This window comes from Xiphophorus hellerii, chromosome 7, assembly GCF_003331165.1.
Source record: "Xiphophorus hellerii strain 12219 chromosome 7, Xiphophorus_hellerii-4.1, whole genome shotgun sequence".
In the NCBI taxonomy this organism is placed as follows: Eukaryota; Metazoa; Chordata; class Actinopteri; order Cyprinodontiformes; family Poeciliidae; genus Xiphophorus; species Xiphophorus hellerii.
In genome coordinates, this window is record NC_045678.1 from 12,150,051 (window position 1) to 12,173,130 (window position 23,080).

At 38.5% G+C, this 23,080-nt stretch overlaps 2 protein-coding genes and 1 long non-coding RNA gene across 7 annotated transcripts; 1 reads left to right on the plus strand and 2 right to left on the minus strand.

Annotated features, from left to right (window-relative positions):
- Nucleotides 1-1,626: 1,626 nt before the first annotated feature.
- Nucleotides 1,627-4,081, minus strand: LOC116723226 (uncharacterized). The gene is made up of 3 exons (XR_004339934.1): nucleotides 3,969-4,081; nucleotides 1,816-1,818; nucleotides 1,627-1,730 (listed from the first exon to the last, which is right to left on the minus strand). It is a non-coding gene; the product is annotated as an uncharacterized LOC116723226 (long non-coding RNA).
- LOC116723224 (RCC1 and BTB domain-containing protein 1) lies at nucleotides 3,971-12,070 on the plus strand. 5 transcript variants are annotated; one of them, XM_032567970.1, is made up of 11 exons: nucleotides 3,971-4,136; nucleotides 6,048-6,198; nucleotides 6,279-6,445; nucleotides 6,853-7,011; nucleotides 7,105-7,212; nucleotides 8,348-8,490; nucleotides 8,581-8,771; nucleotides 9,614-9,740; nucleotides 9,836-9,987; nucleotides 10,088-10,218; nucleotides 11,009-12,070. In XM_032567970.1, the coding sequence occupies exons 1-11, from the start codon at nucleotides 4,011-4,013 to the stop codon at nucleotides 11,147-11,149; spliced, it is 1,596 nt and encodes a 531-aa protein (XP_032423861.1). In that variant the 5' UTR covers nucleotides 3,971-4,010; the 3' UTR covers nucleotides 11,150-12,070. The 5 variants fall into 5 exon arrangements, with proteins under 5 accessions (XP_032423861.1, XP_032423864.1, XP_032423863.1 ...); XM_032567973.1 differs by having other exon boundaries at nucleotides 3,986-4,136; nucleotides 9,809-9,987; nucleotides 10,072-10,231; nucleotides 11,009-12,068; XM_032567972.1 differs by having other exon boundaries at nucleotides 3,986-4,136; nucleotides 9,809-9,987; nucleotides 10,072-10,218; nucleotides 11,009-12,068.
- A 1,201-nt stretch (nucleotides 12,071-13,271) lies between these two features.
- Nucleotides 13,272-22,116, minus strand: phf11 (PHD finger protein 11). The gene is made up of 17 exons (XM_032567975.1): nucleotides 21,908-22,116; nucleotides 20,452-20,556; nucleotides 20,238-20,371; nucleotides 20,125-20,153; nucleotides 19,622-19,680; nucleotides 19,265-19,277; nucleotides 19,105-19,169; nucleotides 18,983-19,005; nucleotides 17,894-17,967; nucleotides 17,746-17,816; nucleotides 17,613-17,635; nucleotides 17,440-17,474; nucleotides 17,301-17,362; nucleotides 17,023-17,167; nucleotides 15,356-15,748; nucleotides 14,776-14,847; nucleotides 13,272-14,089 (listed from the first exon to the last, which is right to left on the minus strand). Exons 1-17 carry the CDS (start codon nucleotides 22,010-22,012, stop codon nucleotides 13,992-13,994), a joined length of 1,506 nt encoding a protein of 501 aa, XP_032423866.1. The 5' UTR covers nucleotides 22,013-22,116; the 3' UTR covers nucleotides 13,272-13,991.
- Nucleotides 22,117-23,080: the final 964 nt, after the last annotated feature.

Genomic DNA, 23,080 nt, shown 5'->3' on the forward strand with positions numbered 1-23,080 from the left:
CATCAATTCTGACTTGCTCCCCAGCATTTCCACAGCTTAATGCTGCCACTACCACATTTCACAGTGGTAACATTTTCAAAGTTTCGAGTATAAAACCTAACTCACAGCTGGACTGCTGCGCTGTCTGAAGTCTTCTGTATGGCAATTATGACTTCTGTAGGCAGTTGATAGAACTGGATTTTAGTTAGGGGACTCAATGGTATCCACAAATTCAGAAATGTAATGACTGAGTACTGTTGCAAGACAATTTTTTTGCTTTCTAGACACGCGCAAAGAAATTTTGAAGTGGGGAAATTCATTCCTAAAGCAGAATGTTTGACTCGTACTGGATTTATTCTCAAAGCGAGCATTACATTGTTGAACTACAATTAGGGAGAAGCGACTCCATAAATAAATAATAGAGATGAAAAGTCCTTTTATACTCTGTTGAAAAGCTGCAGAGTGTGACAGACTTTTGTAGCTTGGCAACCACTTAGCTGATGACCTCAGTCAGCGTCAGCAGGTCATGCTGCCGGTTTCTCTCGGGTGACAAAATGGAGACAAACTGTTGATCTGTTTAGCTGTTGTGCACAGAGAGGCCATCTAATTCCTCCTCTGGTTCTCTGTTACTGTTCTGTCTGCAGTATCTGACGCCAGAGTTTCTCATGTCTAATAGAAGCATCTGCAGTCATCCTTCAGACTAATCTTTACATTGAAATTTTTTTTCCCTATTCATGTGCCAAGCATGTTGGCGTTCAATATTTTATAAGAATCGTATCTATCGTTGAAGGACAAAGTGTTGTCATGCAATACATCAATAAGGCAAATATATATATGTAATCATTTCCACAAAATTGGAAATGCAAACATTAATGAATTTGCTCATTTTAATTTTCAAATACTTTATTACATAATTAAAATAACTAAATGTTAAAATAATTCATATTCTTTATGTTAAAGCATTTATAATTATGTTTTACATTACATTTGTATCCCAGCAGGTCTTAAATTGACTTTCTCTTTTTATTCCAATTTTATTTTGATGAACATTTTATTCAGATTATCAAATGTATAAACAACACACATTTTAGACAAAGTGTAAATATGTAAGGAATATGACATTTTCCGTGCCTATTGAAACTTTTATGCTTTATATATGAATATAATAGAAAATATTTAATATACTTATTACAATTTCGATCATGACATATATTGATAATTGTTTTAATTACACTTTTAATAAGATGACATAAATAGATGCTTAACAAACAAAAATACTCTTTAGTGCATTTTATTTAAGATTATCTCTGTTACACATTCTAGACATTTACTGTCAATTCTATAGATGACGTGGATAAATATTAAACAAATGCGCATAACTTTGTTTTCTAAGATAATATCCATTAATAAAAAAAAAAGTCCGATACAATTACAGATTCTGTTCATGTAAAATATAAATTATGGTGTCATTTTGGTGTTCATTTTAGACTACCACATGTCCCTTCTGTAAAAATCTCGAGCGAGTTTTCTTGCTGCTGTTCTACTAACCGGAAGTCAAACTCGATTGTTTTGGTCTGGTGGTCACGTGACGTGTTTTGCTCGCGCCACTTCCCCAAACAAACGCCAGTTGGAGCAGTTGTTTTTGTTTCTGTTCCAGCAGAGAAAGTAAAAACCCTACAGAGGCGTCGACCTTTCCGCACGCCATGCCGAAGCCGTCAGACGGAATATCCCCCTCGTAGAAAGACTCATCACTCAGGTGAGCAAATTATATCTTTTATTTACGGTCGACGTTCTTCCTGCTATTCGTTTTTTTTTTTTTTCTATTTGCAGTGCGACCTACTGTAGATTAGATGGGATTTTTGAAATCAGACGAGTCCCGGCAGCAGCTCCTCTTGAGTGTTTTTGCTGACCGGTGTTTTGCTTGTGTTCGTAACAGAGGCAAACATAAACAGGCAGCTATCGGCTTTCAGCTAGCTGTCCCTGCCAGCGTTTAGACTCTGCTGTTTGCTCATCACAAACACACGCAGGTCAGCCTGAGTCCCGTTTTCACCATTTACACAACAGAGCGATGATGTCTGCACCTGCAACTCATATTTAGTCCACAGTTCACACAAACCCGTTATCTGCTTAGGATTATGATTTGTTTCATAAACAAATGTTTTAGCAAAGCTTGTCGCGGAAGGATAAGGTGGTGGTGGGGGAGGAGGGGGGGAATTAAAGGTACACTAGACTTTTCTGTAAAATACTTTAACTCCTCTGCCAGACCCCCAAAATACTTAAGATATAGTTTCCATTGTAGAGCAGCGTGTTATGGTCACCACTTACAAAGATAGTTGCTTTAATTTTGACAGTAGATTTATTGTTCAATAGAGATGCAGTAATCCAGTGGTGCCCAAAGTTGGTCCTCAGGTCCAGCATACTGCATGTTTTAGTTCTCTCCCTGGTTTAACGCACCTGGATCAAATGATGGCTCGTTAGAAGAACATTGACATGTTGAAAAGGTTGTTGGTACCACCAGGGAGAGAACTAAAATGTGCAGGATGCCGGCCCTCGAGGACCGACTTTGGGCAACCCTGCACTAATCCATTGGCCATTGATTAAAAAAATAAATAAAAAATTCTTAACACAAACAATTTTAATTACATTTTCTGTTAATGAAATATGTCAAAATATAAAAATGTCATGTAATTAATATCCTTACTTTGTTCTGTTTTATTCAGTTGTGTAAATAACCCCATGTTAAGCTCCTTATGTGTTGTGTTCCTTTTTAGCGCTTATTGCCTTTATTTTGTTGGTTGACTTCCGGTTTTTGAATTTAATGCTTTTATTTTGATGAGAGAACGTCCGCTGTTTATGTTGTGCAGCGGCAGCTTGGCAACAGAAAGAACGGAGGAAAAGTTGCGACTGTGGAAATCATACATTGTATATGCGCCACACAACAGGGTTATAAATGTATCTTATTAACAGCCTTGCTAGAGGCACAAGGTACGTTAATTTTGTATATAGGATATTTCTAATATTGATCAATTGGAATTGTGATTTTTGGTTTATTGTTATCAAATACGGTGTAGTTTTTGAATCGGTTGATGTTGTTAGCAGTGAACGTTGTTTTCAGTTTTCAAACGTTACGGTTGTAAGACCGTGTTTTGTATCTTACACTGTCTTTTTGTGTTTGTGCAACAGCTCTTACGGTGAAACTTAAATGCTGTTGGTTTACTTCAATAAACCTGGCTGTTCATCAGTAAAGCCAAAATCTTTCATTTTTGGGGGGGAGACGGGGCGTCTGCTATTTGTATAAAATATAGCTTATATTTAAATAGAAATAGATTGACAGAAAGCAAAAAAAGATAAAGGTAAAGTCACATGATCTAAATAAAGTAGAACAATAAAAAATATTTGCCTACAATTTTAGTTTCATTAACACAATCGACATAATTTACAGATGAATGGTTGACGCATGTCTTATGAAAATTAATTTGTGCAAATTACCTTAAACACGTTAAGCTGCTATTAAGAAGATGTTTTGTTGCACATTTTATCTATTAATGTTTTTATATCTCCTATTTATTTCTCAATTAATTGAACACTGAAATTTGAAGATAATAAATTTGTCTAATTACTAAAGCGATATACGATGATCCTTCCAGGTGCAAAAAACTCTGCTTCTATATTTGATCCAGCTCGTTTCCCATCTGGCCATTTAAGTGAGTTTGGAGCCAAAACATTCTTGGTAAAGATTAAAAGTTAAAGCAGGAGGATTTTTACTCCCTTAAATCATTGCCTTATCTCTGAGTTATTATGAAACATTGTGATGCAGTCTATGTCTAATCTCTATCGTTTGTGTGTGTGTGTTCGGCTTTAATTCATATTAGATCAGAAGGTGAAAACTGATCCAGATTCCTGAATATTTTTGTGATTGTCTAAGTGTGTTGACAAAAGGGAAAATTATTTCTGATGTCTAAGTGAATGCACCCTCATCCACTCAAAACAGTGACAGCAGCTGGGGCATAACTAGCCAATGCGAGAACATCATGGTGGATGTAACCAAATGGCCCATTTTCAGCCTTATGGCTCCGGAGGAGCTCCCATCAATAAGGAAGGCCTGCGTGTTTGGCTCGTCTGCTAATGAGGCCATCTACATCACCAATGACGATGAGGTGAGAGGTCACAGGAAACACATTTTTCTGGTTTGGAGCTCATTACGCAAGGGGTGATGTTTTGTTTTAGGACGTTATCTAGAACAGTGTTTCCCAACCCTGGTTCTCAAGGCACACTGCCCTGCATGTTTTAGGTATTTCCTTGCTTCAGTCCAACTGATTTCAATTGATGACAGATTAACATTTGCTGAACTGCAATCAGTTGAATCAGGCACATTAAAGCAGGGAAACCTCTAAAACATGTAGGACAGTGGGCCTTGAGGACCAGGGTGGGGAAACACTGATCTATAACATGACTTTTCATATCTGCTGATTTTATTTTATTTTATTTTGCACAGAATCTCATTTAATATTATTTTTAATCACTATTTTTTGCTTGTTTTACTGAGTTTTATATGCAATCTGTTGCTGTTATAAACACTCTGTTTAACCTTTGGCAATAGCAAATACAATTATTTTTACCAAGACAATGACCAGAGACCAAAACTTTATATATTTTACAACTTTAAAAATGGGTTCTAATTTATATCTTCTTTTTTTTTTTGCCTGCAGCTCCAGTCATAAGTTTACACACACCCATCATGGACATTGGTGTCACATGGGATTTGGATCTATGTAAATCTTGTTAAGGAACATTAAGCCGCTTATTGTGGGGGGTGTATGCATACTTTTGATCCTGTATGGATTAGAGAAAATCCACAATTCATCTATTGTATGTTGTGTATTGGTTTCATCCTTGAAAAAAAAAATATGCACAGGCCCAAAAGCTTCACTGAAAGCCTTAAACATAATTAATGTGACATTCATGCTAATTATAACTGGAACTGCATCTTATTTACACCAGCTGCAGTCAGAAAGATGGTTACTCCTAATAATGTAAATTGGTTGATGATTAAATTTGACATTATGTTCAGAAATGCATGTGAGAACTTGTTCTTTCATTTTTTAAAATCTTTTCAGTAACCGAGTTTTAAAAAACGAGGTCAGGTTAAAGTATTTTTTGCTGTAAGCCTTGGTGTCTGAAGCTTAACTAAAACTTTTCTCATAATGTGAGCTATGATCGCTTCAGCGCCTCCTGCTGGTGTTGATATTTGGTTGGAAATATCAACACCAGCAGCTGCTCAGCTTAGCAGGTCCAGAGTTCATACACACACTTGGAAAAATAACAGTTGAGTAGAAAAAAAATTATGTTTTCAAACTAAAATCTTTTTTTTTTAATCTAACAGACACAGAGGTGAATTTCTGAAAAACAAAACACTTTATATAATAATTTATTTATGGAGGACTCTCTTTATCCACATGAATACTTAAGTTTTTGTGCTACAAAGTGTGCTGCAAAAAATATATATATATTTTTTTGTCAGATCACATCAGACTCATCCAGAAAACAAACAAAAAAATGGCTTTTACAGTTTTAAACCATGCTTTTAATCTGGATCCATGGTTTTGTTTTAGCTGCAAAAGCATTGAAACTTCCCCAAATAGAATAACGTTATAAATAGAACAATGTTACCGATCACAAATGTACATGCATTTTGTGTCGACTAATTAGATCCAGATTTGATAAATCTTGAAGTGATTTTAAAAAAGCACTATGAGTCGGGTCATTGATTAAAAAAAAAAAAAAAAAGCTGTGGAATAGCTTCAGCGTCTTGTTTTGTTTCATGTTTAATCTTCAAGAACTGAGAATGTTTTCAAAAATGTCCTGAAAAATAGTGAAATTCAAGCCTGGAAATGTTTGTTTTGATAAGAGGACATTAGACTTGATTTAAAGGAAACTGAGTTTCTTTGAATCAAGGCTAATAACCCCCCGGTTTAGAGCTGCCTTAGATTCATAATAACTCTGTCTGTTTAAGCCTCCTAATAGCTTGTCCCCACTCTTTCTCCTGTGCTCTGTCCCTGCATGTCCAGGTCTTTGTGTTTGGGCTGAACTGCAGCAACTGCTTGGGGACGGGGGACAGCCAGAGCACCATCGTCCCCAAGAAGCTGGACTTCCTGAAGGGCAGGAAGGTGGTGAGCCTGAGCTACGGCAGCGGACCCCACATCCTGCTGGCTACAGACGGTAGCGTCACAGAACAACGTCCCCAATTTCACAGCAAACACAAAACCTGCAGTGGATCGACAAGTGCTTGTGCGTTTCAGACGGAGAGCTCTTTGCGTGGGGACATAACGGCTACAGCCAGCTTGGAAACGGGACAACCAATCAGGGAGTTGCTCCGGTGATCGTATCCGCCAACCTGATCAGCAAGAGGGTCACGGAGGTGGCTTGTGGCTCCCACCACTCCATGGCTCGGACTAACTTAGGAGAAGTGAGTTTCCTGGGATGAACTCAACAAATGTTTGCATAAACAGAGGTCTTTGCATTTAAGTTTCTGCAGAAAGCAGATTTGCTTTTGTTTGGAGTGTTGAACAGAAACAAAAGTCCAGTCATGAATAATCCACTGTGAGCTGAAGTCTGGAAAACAAGCTCAGGATAAAGGAACCTATTGTGCTTCAAGCTAATTTACAGTAGAAGCTGCACTTTGGCGTAAAAACAGAATTTTTCACACTCTGTGCTTTGAACATTACTCTGAAAGCTCTCAAACCCTCTGAAATTTTTCTCTACACAGCTACAGATTTCAGTATATTTAAGTGGGATTTCATGTGACAAATCTATTGGTCGTCACACTTTTAGTTCAGCTCGTTGCCTTGACGATGTGGCCACCTTGTCCTCCAGGTGTACGCGTGGGGCTACAACAACTGCGGCCAGGTGGGTTCCGGCTCCACGGCGAACCAGCCCACGCCTCGCAGGGTTTCCAGCTGCCTGCAGAACAAGCTGGCCATCAGCATCGTCTGCGGCCAGACCTCGTCTCTGGCCTTGGTGGACAATGGAGAGGTGACCGTTTGGGTTTTTTTTTGGTTTTTTTTTTAGGCAGAGCCGGTGCTGGGTGCCACCCAGCTGTGACGCATGCCTTTCATTTGTCTGCAGGTGTACGGGTGGGGCTACAACGGGAACGGGCAACTCGGGCTTGGGAATAACGGGAACCAGATGTCTCCCTGTCGACTCGTAGGTCTGCAAGGTGTGTGTGTGCAACAGGTGAGAGAAAATGCTGAGTCAAATATAAACTACCTGGAAAAATATTCACATCCTTTGACTGCTTTCCCCCCCCCGCTTTTTCTCACGATGTGGTTATAAACCATCAAATTTAATGTGAGAGACTGACGTAAAGGAAAATAATGACTGGTTTCCAAAATATTTTGTCAGTGAAATTCTGAAAAGTGTGGCATGCATTTGTAGTCGGCCCTCCTGAGTCAATATAATCTTTTGGATTTAATCTTTTTTACAAAAAGTCTCATGCATATCGCATCAAGAGCGTTTGTGAACATCAGTCTTAAAGACTTAAAGCACGTTCCCAATTACATGTAGGTCTGGACTTTGACTGGGCCATTCTAGCGCATAAATGTCCTTTGACCTCAACCGATCTACTCAGGTCTTATAGAACTTCTTAATTTATAGTCCTGTTTTCTTCCAGGATTTTTCTCTGTTTAGCTCCATCTATCTTCCAATCGTCAGATGAATAAATGGCTCTCTGAATATGATTTATAAAATAGCAAAAGCCATGTTTGACTTTTGTAATAATTGAGATTTTAATTTACTCCTTCATGACTGCTATGGACTGAGGAATAATTGAGAAGTGATTTGTGTAATTATGAAAAATTCCCATTCCAAATCCCAATAAGTCCAATAAGAGCCAAAATAAAATGAAGGACGAAGGAAAACAGGCAGCAAGGTGACCACAGGTGGATGGAGGCTTTAGTGGTTTATTTATGAACATGTTTATTTGTCTGAACAATAATACAAAAACAATACTTAGATTTTGTCTAAAAAAATCAAAAATCTTCTATCTACTTTTAACACAACCATGATGTAAATACCTGAAGCACAACATAAAGTGATCCACTGGGCATCAGTAAAAATACCAAAAGAATATAATTGTTTAGTTTTTAATAATAAAGGGTATAAGAATAGAATAGAATAGAATTCAACTTTATTGTCATTGCACTGTCACAAGTACAAGCAACGAGATGTAGTAAACATAAACTAATAACTAATGAAAGCAATCTGCAGCTGACTCGCTTGTCATACGCAGACCATGAACGTATTCTCTATTCAGTAGCATGTGGTTAAAAATTCAGGGCTCAGTTTGTTGCTGAAGTTCTTTTCTGCCCAGATCGTCTCCGGCTACGCCCACTCCCTGGCGCTAACAGACGAGGGTCTGCTCTACGCTTGGGGTGCAAACACATATGGACAGCTGGGCACAGGCAACAAGAGCAACCAGCTGAGCCCGCTTCAGATCCTGACGGAGAAGGAGAGGTGACGGAGTCTCTCCGCGTTCTCAAACTCTTGATTCCCGTAGCCGCCGCTCCGTCTGACTGCTCCGTCCGTTTTTGTTTTTTTTTACAGGGTTGTGGAGGTCGCCGCCTGCCACTCCACCCACACGTCGGCCGCCAAGACCCAGAGCGGTCACGTGTACATGTGGGGCCAGTGCCGTGGCCAGTCCATCGTACTGCCTCACCTCACACACTTCTCTTGCACGGATAACGTCTTTGCGTGCTTCGCCACGCCCTCCGTAATGTGGCGGCCTCTCTCCATGGGTGAGATGAGAAACTTGGGGTTAGGAGTCGAAAAACCAAGTCAAGTCAAATTTTATTTGTAGAGCACATTTCAGCAATTACATGTATTTTTGTCTATGACCTCTACCTTTCCACCCTGCATTCCTAATGATCAAAGCCGGTTACAGTTATTACATCAGATTTAACACAGATAACCCGTACGTTGTTGAGACATGTCACATTTTGTTGACAGCTTTTCCAGTTGGACCCTGAGGCGTTTTGGTTTGTGTCAATTCCCCATTTCCTGAAATAACCACATTCAACTGTTCAAACATGCAACACCATGTTTGAACAGCATGAATATGAGAGAATTTTGGTGCAGATTTTATGCATAAACCCAAGAAACAAAAGCAAAACATTGTGAAGATGCTGCAGTTGGTAAGAATGTCATTGTTCTAATAAAAGCCAGTCTTGCGTTGCATCGCATGGTGTAGCAGTAGAGCAGGCGCCACAGAGGCCTCAGTCTTCAGTGTTGATCCCTGACCTGGAGACCGTTGCTGCATGTCTTTGTCTTTGTACTTCTGCTAATTTCCTGTCAATGAAAGCGAACAATGCTAAAAAAAGTATTTGAAAAAAAAAGCTGTCTTGTACCAACATGGGAAGAAGCCATTACCCCAAAAGTAACATTAAAATGCTGGATTATAAAGCATACCGTTTAAAGACTGTTTTACTAGGTAAGCTTCTGAATTTAAAGATTTTTCTTTGTTTTTCATCATCATGGAAATCATTTCTGTTTTTATTGTCAGACTGTGAGAAAAAAAAACCAACAACCTCTTTTTTCTAGTGTATGTAAACCTCTGGTTGTGGTGCTTCTCTCCCATCAGAGCACGATGACTTCCTAACTGTGGCTCAGGCTCTTAAGAAGGAGTTCGATAACCCAGAAACTGCTGACCTCAAGTTCTGCGTTGATGGCAAATACATCTACGTCCACAAAGCGGTCCTCAAAATTAGGTCAGAAACTCTCCACCTAGACGTTCAATCTCTGCCTAAATCCTTCACGTGTGAACCGTTTCTTGCAGCCGCTGTCCTCCGTCTCTGCCGTCCAGGTGCGAACACTTCCGATCGATGTTCCAGTCCCACTGGAACGAGGACATGAAGGAGGTGATTGAGATAGACCAGTTCTCCTACGCCGTCTATCGTGCCTTCCTCCAGTTCCTCTACACAGACAACGTGGAGCTCTCTCCTGAAGACGCCATCGGTTAGACACACACACACACACACATCCAGCACGCAGCCTGATTTCGGCTTGTATTTGTCATGTCATCCCTAATTGCTGATCCAGTCTGTGTCTCCCTCAGGGCTGCTGGATCTGGCCACGTCTTACTGCGAGGACCGACTCAAACGTCTGTGTCAGCACATCATCAAGCGGGGGATCACGGTGGAGAACGCCTTCTCTCTGCTGTCTGCCGCTGTGCGCTACGAAGCCGTGGTCGGTCTTCAAAGCACGTTCATTCATTCTTTACCAAGCCTCACATAACAGGCAAACAGTTGATTAGTGTGAAAGTGGGCATGAGTTGTCCTTAAAATAATATGCGAAATCCTGGTCATTCACAGCCTTGTGAAGTTACCGGTTTGTCGTTTCATATTTTGCGTCCTTCCTTCCTACTTTCTTTCTAACTTGGTGCCATACATCCTTTCTATATTTCTTTTTTCTTTCTCGCTCTTTCTTTCTTTGACATTGAAACATTTCTCAGAGATATCTAGTGACATTAACTGTATCTGTGAATCTCGATGCCCCTTGTTAAGGAAATAAATAAGTCTTGCCTAAGGTGAAACGCCGAGTCGATCAAGAACGTATCAAAATGCATTTTGATAATTGTTTTATTAAGAAATTAAGCAAAGAATATAAGCAATGAATTCCCCTGGCTATTCCAGGGAAGTGAAGAAAAGATGAAATGCATCACTTTTAGTATCCACCAGCCCTCTTACGAAGAGTGGAGAAAAAAAAAAGGGAGTTTCAGTTTACGTCACAACTCTGGTATTTGCACCTGCAGACTGTGACCCTGGACGGTTCAAACCCGGTTCAGGAATATCCTTCATTATGTGTTTCCAGCAAGCTGCCTCCAACATGAAGGGTGCTTTATAGATAAAATTGTTTGATTACTTGATTGATTGAAATAAAACAAAGTTTTGTCTTACCATCCTAAAACCACAGACATTCATTACTCATTTTGGTTATCCTGTTTGACCAAAATCAGCTCTTTTTCTTTTCCTTATAGGACCTGGAAGAGTTCTGCTTCAAGTTCTGCATGAACCACCTGACTGAGGTGACCCAGACGACTGCTTTCTGGCAGATTGACGGCAATCTGCTTAAAGACTTTATCTGTCGAGCGAGTCGCTGTGGAGCCTTCAAAAACTAAACCTGGACTGCAGGAAGTGATGGAAATGCATCCAGAGAGACTTCAGATCCAGAGCAGCTTTCCTGCGAATCATCAAATCCAGTCTTTAGAATGTTTGCACAACGGAAAACTTCCCCTTCTAGCCATCTGTGTCGGCGCTGGGTCTGAACATGAGCGATGTTACATATACTTTCACACTGGGAGCAGCAGCTGGTTCCCTACAGTGCCTTGCTTTTTAATTTGCACATATTGTGTAGGGCATGAGAGGAGTGCTGCTGTTTATATTTTAGTTTAACTTAAAACACATAAGTATTCGGTTTTGTTGTTTTTATTTTAAGTGAATGAATCAGTTTAGGGTCTACTTTTATGCTTTGCAGATTGAGACTCTGTGCTAGTAGCTGATGAGAGGAAATGACTGAAAACTGATGGTTCATCTGTGTAGGTCAACCCCCCGTTTGAGCTATTAGTGCCTTTTAGTCTTTCTGGTAAAACGATCCAAAGAAACTTGAGTTGCAAAGAGGCCTAAGAGTAGTTCTTCAGGTTTAGTGGATTTAATCTATTTGTTTCACCAAGGTGTTTTTTTTTTTTTTTTTTTTTAGAGTTTATGTAGTTTTACTCGCCAGGATGAGGTCATGGTCAGTGACATTTATTGGTGGCTTCATAACTGCCGACGCTAGCTTAGGTATTAAATCTCTGATGTACGCTGACAATTACATTTAAAAGTATTGTATCTTATTGTTTTATTTGAGTATTATATTTGTACTTATTTCTTTGCAGGACATTGAAAATCAACAGTTCTCTCTCTATTGATGCTGAATAATAAGTGTCAGTGAAATGCTTTGACCTCTGAAAACAGATTAACAAAAATATTTGTCTGGTTGTTATCTATAAATATGTTTCACTCCTGGTCATATTAAAGGTAGAGAACTATTTCCCCCCACAGATCCTCCTGACAATGTTCCCCCAGAGAGAATTTGAATGACATTTTTTCATGGAGTGGTGCTTTTTACATTTAATATAACACAAATGTATGTGCTATGAACACTCACTCCACTCTAAATCTCTGTAGTTACCGTAGTTTCCGCTTTCTAACTTAAGAGGAAACTTTCATGAGCAAATGAAGGATCGAAGGCCAAAGGAAGGGGGGAAGACAGAAGGCAAGTGGTTTAGGAAATTCTATTGCAACCAGCGGGTCGCTGGTTCAAATCCTTACTCGGTCACTTGTCCACTACATCCTAGGTCAAGATGCTTTCCCCACTTTGCCAGCTGGTGGTGGCCGCAGCAGTGGGTGAATGACTGACTGTACTGTGAAGTGCTCTGGAGTTGGAAAAAGTCCAATAAAAGCCATTTACTGTGTCCTCAAGGATAGAAAGGCAGGAAGAACTGGAAGTAAAAGGATTTAAGGACAAGAAAAATACCAAAATGAAAGGTAAGTAAGGCTGCAACATTTAGGATGGGGAAAAATTTGTCTGGAAAATACTGAAATAAAATTCCACACTTTTCTAAAACGTATTTTAATGAGACTAAGATTTTCTTTTCCATATTTGACCAATTTACTAAGACTTGATTAGTAAGACTTTAATCTTACAAAATAGGCATTTGTTTTCATTTATCAGAATAGCTTTTATTTTTTTTTTCCATTTTTTTCTCTGAAGAGTTTTTGCAGCGCTAGTGCCTCGTATTTTTTCTACAGTAGGCAGACAGGAAGGAGGGTGAGGAGAGGGGGGAAGACATGCGGCAAAGGCCGTCGGGACCGGGAGTCGAACCCGCGACGTCCGCGTCGAGGACTAAGGCCTCCAAGCGTGGGGCGTGCTAACCCCCTGCGCCACCACAGCACGCCCCCAGAATAGCTTTTTAATATGCATATTTGAATAGTTCACAGAAGCAGCCATGAGGTCATTGGTAATTTTTTGTATTTTCCCCCCCAAAAAAAAGCCAAATTATGTTGATCATGATTGATTCGTTAAAGAAATAAAAGGATCAACCGTATGAAGGGGTGAATACTTTTTAAAGGCACTGTAGCAGGCAGCAAACGAGGAAAATGTCAAACAAAACCAAAATGTAACTACTCTGTTTACATGCAGATCAAAAAAATCTGATCGAAATCTAACACTGCACCATCCCCACTCAAACATGGTGGCACTCTCCATTCATTTTTTATTAGTACAAAGACTTTTTTAAATAAAACATGTACAATATTATGTAACTTCAAAAGTGTGCAGCACTTTGTAATGACCCATGTGCTAACACAATAAAATGTGATGCAGAATTAAATTGAGGTTTGTTAAAAAAGTATTTCTGTGCACAAAGGGGATAATATTTCAGTAAGAGTGGATTTTCTTGAAATGCCCATGGAACATGTGAGAGCTCCGGAACAAAGTCACAAAATGAAGAAAAATAAAGCACACAAATTACACTTTAAAATATATATATTTAAAGAGTTTTATCAAAAACACTTGTAACCAAACGTGTGTGCATATCTCTGTGTTAAAGCTAAGAGTTTTGACATTTCAGACTCTTTAAAACCAAACTCTGAACATGTCTCTGTAAACAGGCAAAAGGCTCAGTGATCTTCCAGGACATAAACAAAAAAACAAAATCAGTTTTAAACACAGTAGTTGAATATTTTTATCTCATGATAATGAACAACAGTGCATTAAAACATGAAAAAAAATTTGTTTTTATACATTAAATTAATCAATAAGCTGAACATAAAAGGAACTTTCCAGAAATGAACATTTAAAAATATTGTTTTCACATATTAGGAAGCCTGATATTACTACAGTTAGTTGAATTTCCTTATCCTTATGAAAATGTAAAAACTAAAGAGTAAAACTGTAAATTAAAACCAGGAGATCACTGATTAAAAGTAGCTTCTCTCTGTGGCACGACTCAGAGCGGAGACGACCTCCTCCAGAGATGCTGACGCACGCTGCAGCTCCACTTGTCTCCTTTCCAACTCTAAAAATCAGTTTTCAGGTTAAAATTTAAACTTGTTTGCAAGCTAAGACAATTTAGTTACAGACTTATTACAATATATTATAACTTCAATAACCTATTTATTCACAGAATAGGGGGAATTAGAGTTCCCCCCATTTATGACATTTATAAATTTTCTGGAGAATTAACGGAAAAGCAACACTCTCTACTGAGGCTTGATGTAAACTATTTATGTAAATTAGACTCTGAATGAAGAGCAAATGAACCCCCTACAAATCCAAACACCACTGGGCTTTGTTTATCATTTTGTTTTTCTTTCATTTTAAATGAGTCCAGCTGCAGCTCTGCTCATTTGTCTTAAAGAAACTGAGATCAGGCGCAGGCCAGCTGGACAAATTTTAAATCTTCAAATATGAAAGAAGAGATGCATATATTCTTGCTGAAAATTTCTACATTAAAATTTGACTGAACATTAAACTAGATTGATTGGTCCAACCTGTGGGAACACATTGAGCTGAAACTAAGTGCAGACGACACGTTTAAGAAAGTTTATCGACCAGGATTTTTCTCTGCTCAGTTCACCAATGACGACGGATGAAAGCAGAACTTCAGCCTATTTCTGAACAGCCGAAGGAAGGAATAATGTCCAGAATGAAAGGTTTTCTTTGACGATTTAACATGAATGAGGAGTGAGGAAGCCGACTTACCTTCGTGCTGCTTGGTAACGAGGTCTGTGAGTCTTCCAGAAGCCAGCATCATTGAAAGCGCCCGGTCATAATCTGTGGAGAAAATCTCACAATTTCACTTCTTAAACCAACACTGTGCTCCACGTTTACTGGCAGTCCTGGTAGAGATGAGTAAGAACCGTTCTTAAACACAGGTGTCACATTTATTGACACCCTAAACATTTTATTAAGTCTTTTCTATTTTTAAGTGAAATAAATGTCACATCATATTCATTCACCGGGGAAACAGGAAGTCATGGGTTATAAATGAAGCATCGACAGAAACTCTGATAACATTAACATAAAAGTTTAACTACGTCAATTTCATATAAGTTAGTGGGGGTGTCTAAATGTGGGCATTTCAAAAATTAAAACGATTTTTAAAAAATCCTTAATATTTTTATTAAAATATAAATTGTACTTTTTTTCTAAATGCATCATTGCTGTAATAAAAATAAATTACATTAATTTTCTTATCCATCTTTACCAGGAGTGACCTGTAAACGTTGCCACTGTAGTTGTGTTTAGCACATAAATTAGCTCAGTTTTCTCTTTTCCTCACCCTCCTGGCTGGCCTGGTCACTCTGGATTCTGCTGGAAATGTTGTTAATTTCTCTAATAAACTCAGTGAAAATGGCCTGCGTGCATCCAGCCGTGTTGCAGTTCCTCCAGATGCTGGCCGCGTCGACGACAGGTGAGGGAGGTGCTCGGGTGGAGGAGGGCTCCGAGCGAGGAGGAGTGTGGGGAGGGAACAGGCATGGGGCGGATGAACGGGGCGGGGACGGGCGCGAGATAATAGTCGCACAGTCGGATCTGGGTGGAGTTGCGATGAAGTTGGAGCTGGAGTACGGCGGAGCGCTGCTGGAGCGCTCTGGGTAAAGGCCGAGGACGGCGGCGCTCTGATGAGGGACGGACGATCCGTTGACGTGTTCTTCGTGCTGCTCGACTCTGAACTCTGAAGACAGAGACAGAGCGACGTCATGACAACTGATTTCAAGATCACAATGATTTAGAACGAGGATTTGATCTAAACACACTAGGGCTGCAAATGATGATCATGTTAGTAATTGATCATTCTGTCAATCAGAGAAGAAATTGACACATTTTCATTTAACCACTTAAGCCTTTTTTTTAATACAATATTAGAAATGTAACAAGACATGTAACATCAAAAGATGCAAATAAATAATTTAATTCCGTTTTTTTAAAAATGAGACAAATATATAATTGCCTAAAATGCAATAACAGCATTAATTTACTACGCCACATCAAGAGTTCTAGGTGAATCATATTTACAAAGATTTTAAATGCAAATTTATGCATTTTTTGTACAGTTATTTCTTACTAACTCCTCAGAGTGTGTCGTTCTTTCAGCAAATGCCATTTTTTCAGTCTGTAAACGCTCCAATTAATGAAGAATGAAATTCTAAATTAGTCGATGTTTTAAATAATCGATTGATCGCAATTAATCGTTTCACACCAAACATCCTGCTCCATTCTGGTAACAAGGTTCAAATTGGATCCATGTTGCAAACATGATGGATGGATGGACAAACTGTTTACTAATCAACACGTGTAATGGAAAATGTTATAATGTGCTCCTCACCCTTCTTCTGCTTCAGGTCATCTGCATAGTCTCATCATGAGATCGGTTAAGCTGCTCTCAAGACCTCTGCGGTGTCGTATAACAGCAGGAGGTCCTTGATCCTGGAGACTATTTAGTGTTACTTCTCCAACCTAGAACTTATCTGCCCTCTTTAGCATCATAGAACAACCCCAATTGTTTCCTTAACAACAGACAAATTGCAAGAGCATCTGTGTTGGGCTCCACAGAATCTCTGTCACATAACAATCAGGGATTCACACCTGTAGTCCAATCAAGTCTCTCTTCTCTGACCAGAACCTATAAAATGAAGCCAGATCCACTGAAAGTCAGAGCAGACTGACAGACTCCTCTGACTCCGTTTCTGTTCTCATCTTGCAAGGTTTTTATACATTTCTTATTTCTTCTCATCCAGACTCTGGTTAAAGTAATTTCTTCCGTGACACACGTCAGACAATGAGACACATTTTCTTTTTTTTTCCGCAAATCTAAAATAATCTATCAGCAACTGAAGCGCTGCATGTTGTCCATCCAACAGAACTGCTCAGATTCTCTACTTTAGTAGCATTAAATCTGCATGTTGCCAAGGAGACATAGTAGGAAACACCAAATTACGGAGACCCTACCTTGATTTTCTCTTTTTATTGTCTGCACCGCTGTCTCCGTCAGTTGAACCTGCAGACGCTCGTCAGGTACGGATCGAGGTGAGGGAGCCGGGTAAAACTCGGCGCCGTCCGCCACCGGGGACAGCAAACTCTCGGACTCCGCATCCTTGAGAGGAAACGACACGCGTTGCATCACAAAACCATCATGTTTTGTTGATGCTGAATCAGAGAAGTTACATAAATCGAATCTTGAAGCTGCCAAACTAAAAATCGCATTGAAGGCTTGACTGAGAACTCACGGAGTGTATGACTGTGTCGTCGTTGTTATTGAAGTCTGAATTCATATTCGCTACCGGAAGCCCTGAAAAAACAGACAGAGATTAGAAAAAAGTTTTAAATTTTGATTATATTTCTGGTAAAACCGCTGGGAGGGCTCACCTGCTGAGGAACATGAAGGTTTTTCTGACTCCCTGCTGTGGGAGGAGAACATCGGGAACAGTTGTGCATAATAATTTACATTTATGGGAAACAATATTAATTTTTCAGATGTTTTGTTTAATTTTATCCACATTATTGTACAGCCAGAAAGTAAAAAATGCATGATGTGGTACCTGGTGAGTGGAGGGAGAGCTGACTGAAAGGCACAAAACATGAGATTATTAAATCACCTTCAGGCTCTAGTAATCACATCCCCAAAGAAGTGGGGAAAAAAACAAACAAAAAAACCAAAAACATCCAGCCTACTTCATGCTCCTGCACAAAGGTCGCACTTTCCTCAAAGTCTGACTCTAAAGGCGGCATAAGTCCGTCCTCATCTGCAGGAAACAAGGAAACTGTAAATACAAAAAAACAACAACAATAGTTTCTATTTTATGACTGGAAGAGTTTTAACCTGTGTTTGAAGAATCATTGGACAACATCCTGCTCCTTTTTACTGGTTTCTTCCTGGACACACCGTCTTCTTCCCTGTGAGGAAGAGGTTAAAGGTATCATCGTAACTTCCTCTAACTCACTCGAAAGAACGATTCAAAGAAGAAATGTTCATGATTAATTTTTACTTTTGGGGCTATTATAGAAACTATGAGTCAGGCTACTCTACTCATCCTGAATCCAGCCTGCATCCGAGTTTGAAATCTAATCGCTGACATTAAAATAATAATAATGTCCGTTGGTGGGAAGACACTGTCACAACTTGTTGCGGCCATCACCACTCATTAAAACATACGCTTCAGAATCCATTTGTTTTTGTCCTAAAGATGCATTTGTACTATTCTTCTTTTTTTTTTTATTTCAGGATGGAATCAATTTAAGAGCAAACATTCTAAATGATCTAAAAGCAGGAAATGGAGCTTAAGTTTCTGTTTAGTGTAACTGTTTCCTAATTTAAACAGGTTCAAAATAATACTGACACCCCAGTAATATTTGCCAAATGCCATTGAATCCTGCAAATAGCAAAAGCCTTTGCTTTTGCCTTTACTTCAGTCCGTCTTCAATGATGAGATGTTTTATGTTCTTGTTTTATCCTCTTTGCATGGTTTGTGGCGACAAGCCATCTTCACAAACAATGATTTACAAAATGGTTTTCTCAGACTAAATAACATTTACCACCACATAATCCACTGTTCTTTAAATAACTAATATACGTTTTTAAGCTTTAGGACTTGATGATTTTGTTGATGTAGATGTTTGACTGGTTCAATTTGTATCCTCACCACGGTTTTAATGCACATTTTTTTTCGGGACTGTGTCAGTTTTTTTAAATTACGTGACCATTTGATGTTTTATTTGCATCACTGTAACTTCCCAGAGGCGTTTCTGGTATCATACAAAAAGTATAATTTCTTTTAAAGTAAATAAAAGACATTTCATTAGGACAATTTTTCCCAACACAGTGTTGTTTAACATTTATTATAAGACGGGAAAATTTAATAAAAATAAATTCAGTTTGGAAAATCTGATTTGAGCATGGATTGTTACTTACTGTTCATCAAAACTTAGCTGTCTCTAAAAAGCAAAAAACAACCAGAGTCAAAAGTCGGGTTGGTAAGAAATCAATGCGATTAAAAACAAACAAACAAAAAAAAAGTAAAAATGTATAAAAACCTTGGGAAGGGATATACTTGATGAGTCACTGCATGAGGACGACCACATGGCAGCTGAAGGATCTCCTGCAAAAAGGTTTAAAAGATTCAACTAAAAATGTATGAAACTAAAAAAAAATAAAACAAAACAAGCGAGCATGAAGCGCTTGAGCAGCTCTTACCGTTGGCTTTCGTCTGCAGTGACGAAGGAGCATGTTGGGCACAGAACATCCTTAAAAAACACAAACCTCTAAGTTGATGTGAACGGCAATAATGGAAGTGGAAATAAAAGAGCGGATGATTGTGAGACACTCACATAACAATGCTGTTAGATAAACTGTCCAAGCTGATATTTCCTTCTTTCCTCTCACAGGTGAGGCAATAAGTCTCATAAGAACAGAACATGGGAATCGTAATTTTATATGAGGGACAGAACTCTAAAAAAGGATTTGCATTTATTTATAATAGGACATAATTTACTGAAAATTACCTTTAATATCAGCCACAAATGTGTCCCGTTAATAAATGTGAATACAAACCTTTGTTGATTCGGCTTTATTGGGGTTCTTGGGTCGGGGTGTTTTGGGTTTGCGATTTTCTGGAAAAAGGAAGAGTTCAATAAATCAAATATTAAAAGTAACAATCACTTTAGTAATCGATTATTGTGATGATTAATCGGATAAGAAAATTTGGCACATTCTGCAGATTTTCCAGAACATCGTTTTTTTTTTTTTACAGAATTTGAACCAAGTGACGCTAAAACTGTCACTGACTTTATTTACAGACAAAGGATTTTTTCTCTTATGTCCAAAATTTATAAAAATAATTTGTACAGATTTGGCTTAGTTACTGCTCTGACTGTCTTGTTTAATCAGCAAATTTCCATTTTGCTTTAATCAACTATTGTCAACTAATCGATTACCAAATTAGTTGACAATTATTTCAATAATTCAACATTACATCACAACTAACCCGATGAATTGTTTCCGGCCTATTTATGGGAAGAACAAAAGCATAAAAACATGCAGGTCTGAACACTTACCTGGATCACTGTGCATTCGGCAGTACAGTCTGTCGCACAAAAAAATATAAAGTCAAAAAAAAAAGAAGACGTTTCTCTAGAACGTGATTCTATTTTCCTCGTACCAGACGTACCCAAATTTCCCATTTACATTATCCTCAAATGTCGTGGCTCCCTCTTCCATGGCACACGGGTAGTGGAAGGTCTTCTTACAGCGCTTCACCTCACACCCCGCTGTGGCCCCCTTCTTCTTGCAGCGTTTACACAGCTAAGACAGAGAGGATGACTGGTGAAGTAAAAGAGACGCCAGCAAACGGGAGGAATCTGTTCACACCGGACGGTCCTCACCAGTTTGCTTCCTCGTTTCACCTCCTCCTGCACGTGTTCAACAGAGAAGCCGAACAGGTCGTCGAACTGCGGCGTGTCGGTGCAGAAAATGCCCGATGAAAAGAGCTGGAAAACAAACAAAACAAGTCTCTGAGATTAAGCGAACACGATAAGACGTAATTTATTTAAGGCTTATTATATTGGACAGGTATTCATGAGCTTTCTCACATTCTGTCACATTGCAACCACAAACGTCAAAGTATGTTTTTATTCACGGTTAACCTATTAGCATTACTTGCTCCTTAAATAGTCATATATTATATCGGCTGACGCACTTTATTTAAAATTTATATTGTTAAGGAATACAATGTATAGGGATTATTTCATGTATTTATTAGTTTAACTGATGGGATGCCAACCTGACTCACCTCTCAAATCACAAGAAATACTACTTACTGTGTGCTGTATTTGGGACTCCCAAGTCACTTACTTTGCTAAGTTTACTTTTTTTTAAAAAAAATTTACGTTTAAATTTTACTACGCTGTATATTTTACTTTTACTTGATTAATATTATTAAGAAGTACCACTAATCTTACTTGAGTAAAATTGCTGCATACCAACTTAACCGAATGAATATGAAAACATGTTTTCTTTTTTCTTTTATTTTTGGCCAAAAACACACCAGACAGACACTCACCTATCGGTTGTGTGTTAAAGTGAAAATGATTGTTTGTACAAAGGTTTTATTATTCTAATGTCCTTTTCTATGCCTACATTGCCACTTGTAGATCAATAAAATAGAGTAAAAACATTTATCATCACTGGAAGCCCTTTACCATTTTCTAACACACAAATATATTACCAACTGCATTAGCTTGATAAGTTTTATATAGAAAAACAAATATCGGGAAGTTTTTCTTGTGCCTGAATTTGATATTTTGTAATTATTCTGAGTACAAGTGTATTAATTTTAATCTTTAGAAGACCAGAATTTGATGTTTTTGTCTGCCTGGTGACTTTTACTTGAGTAATTTCTTGGCTGACTACAATCTATGGCTATTCTACCCACCTCTGTGAATTACCAATTGATTTATTGATCCCCTGTTTCCAAAAATCATGGATAAATCTCTGCTGCAGTCACCACGCCTCATCAGAGTCAGTCTCTTACTTTCATTTCTGGTTAAAGCCTTATTTGCATTTTTATTACAATGTATAAGGTATGTTTATTTTAAAATTACAGCAATAAGCTGCGCTACGTTTATCCACTGACTCATCATTGTAAAAAGCGCATCTCCACCTTAAAGTTTTTGTTCACAGTTTTAAAAAAATTAACTAAATACCAGCTCACTGTTATCAAATGTTTTCAAATAATTTCCACCGCCATTTTTCTTAAACCCTCTCTACTTCCTGAGGACTTCAGGGTTTTTTGTAGGCGGTTTGCACTGACCGAAATGATTCAAGTAGCTTTATGTTTACCAGGCAGTTCTGGTGGGCAGTGACCTGCTCTTTCTTCGATAAGGGTCCAGTTGTCTTCGTCTCATCGAGCCGATGACAGAGGACGCACTTGCGGCTGTGGTTCATTTTCTCCACGCTACTCAATATATCCAAATAAACCCCAAACACACGTCCACTTCCACTCGGACGTGATCCACTCCTGTTCCGTACGCTATTCAAACTACACAGGACTTCCGGGGTTGCCAGGTTTTCAAAACAGGCAACCCCCGTACAGTTCCCCAGTCCTCGCGAGAACATTGCGGAGGAAACATAAACGTCAATCAATTGTTTAAATAATAAGCTTGAAACTCTTAATTGTATTCTGTTGTAATCTTCCAAAGAATAAAGACTTGGTATTTAAAAATAAGAATCAGTTTTCAGAACACCTCTCCGTCGCATACATTTTAAAACTTGTCACAGAAAGTAAACCTAAATAAATAAATAAGCCGAAACTAATGTTGCCATAAATGTTAAACTTGAAATAAACTTAGCTTAAAATACAAACGTATTCTTTGATTTGGGGACAAAATGATTAACAATTTTATAGCTAACAAATGGTTAAAAATAGAAATTCAGGTCAGTGTTTTGTGTTTCTTAAATCAAACATTGGGACAATATCAGAAAGCGTTTCATTATTGTAGTCAGGAAACCTTTAATGAAGGATTACGTGTCCTCTTATCCACCTGCATCGCAGCTTTTTCTCAGACCCCTCCTGTATCACACCAGGTATTTTTTTCAACTTTGCAAATCTCCTTCTTAACGCCTAAACCTTCTCCAAACTTTGACACCTAACATTAATCTAATTAAATTGAGAAGTCGTCGTACATATTTGTGCAGCCTGTTGTACTATCACAGGTGCTTTATTAATTTGCAGGTTACCTAAACATGCTTTTCAGTACCTTTTTATAGCCTTTTTTTAATACATTAACATTATAACTGTCTTTGACAAAAGGGTTCAACTTGTCTCTGTATTTACTCTTTCTACCTTGGGATTTTTAGAAATAGGTCTCTCTTTCTCTCCATAGTGAAAACAGTTACTGTGAATTATTGTCAATAGCCGATTTATGTTTAAAACAAGGATGTGGCAACCCAGTGCAGGATACTTTCAGTTTCATTTCCAGGGATTCTGCTGCTTTGGATTAAAAAAAAAAGAAA

What these genes read in the sequence shown, in the direction of transcription:
- phf11 (XM_032567975.1), bottom strand. Translation starts at nt 22,012, where the DNA reads ATGAACCACAGCCGCAAGTGCGTCCTCTGTCATCGGCTCGATGAGACG. An exon ending in TGAAACGAGGAAGCAAACTG is followed by an intron (nt 20,372 to 20,451) that starts GTGAGGACCGTC and finishes TCTCTGTCTTAG; the next exon opens with CTGTGTAAACGCTGCAAGAA. An exon ending in CAATGATTCTTCAAACACAG is followed by an intron (nt 17,817 to 17,893) that starts GTTAAAACTCTT and finishes TGTTTCCTGCAG; the next exon opens with ATGAGGACGGACTTATGCCG.
- LOC116723224 (XM_032567971.1), top strand. Translation starts at nt 4,011, where the DNA reads ATGGTGGATGTAACCAAATGGCCCATTTTCAGCCTTATGGCTCCGGAG. An exon ending in ATCCTGACGGAGAAGGAGAG is followed by an intron (nt 8,491 to 8,580) that starts GTGACGGAGTCT and finishes TTTTTTTTACAG; the next exon opens with GGTTGTGGAGGTCGCCGCCT. An exon ending in CTGTGCGCTACGAAGCCGTG is followed by an intron (nt 10,219 to 11,008) that starts GTCGGTCTTCAA and finishes TTTTCCTTATAG; the next exon opens with GACCTGGAAGAGTTCTGCTT.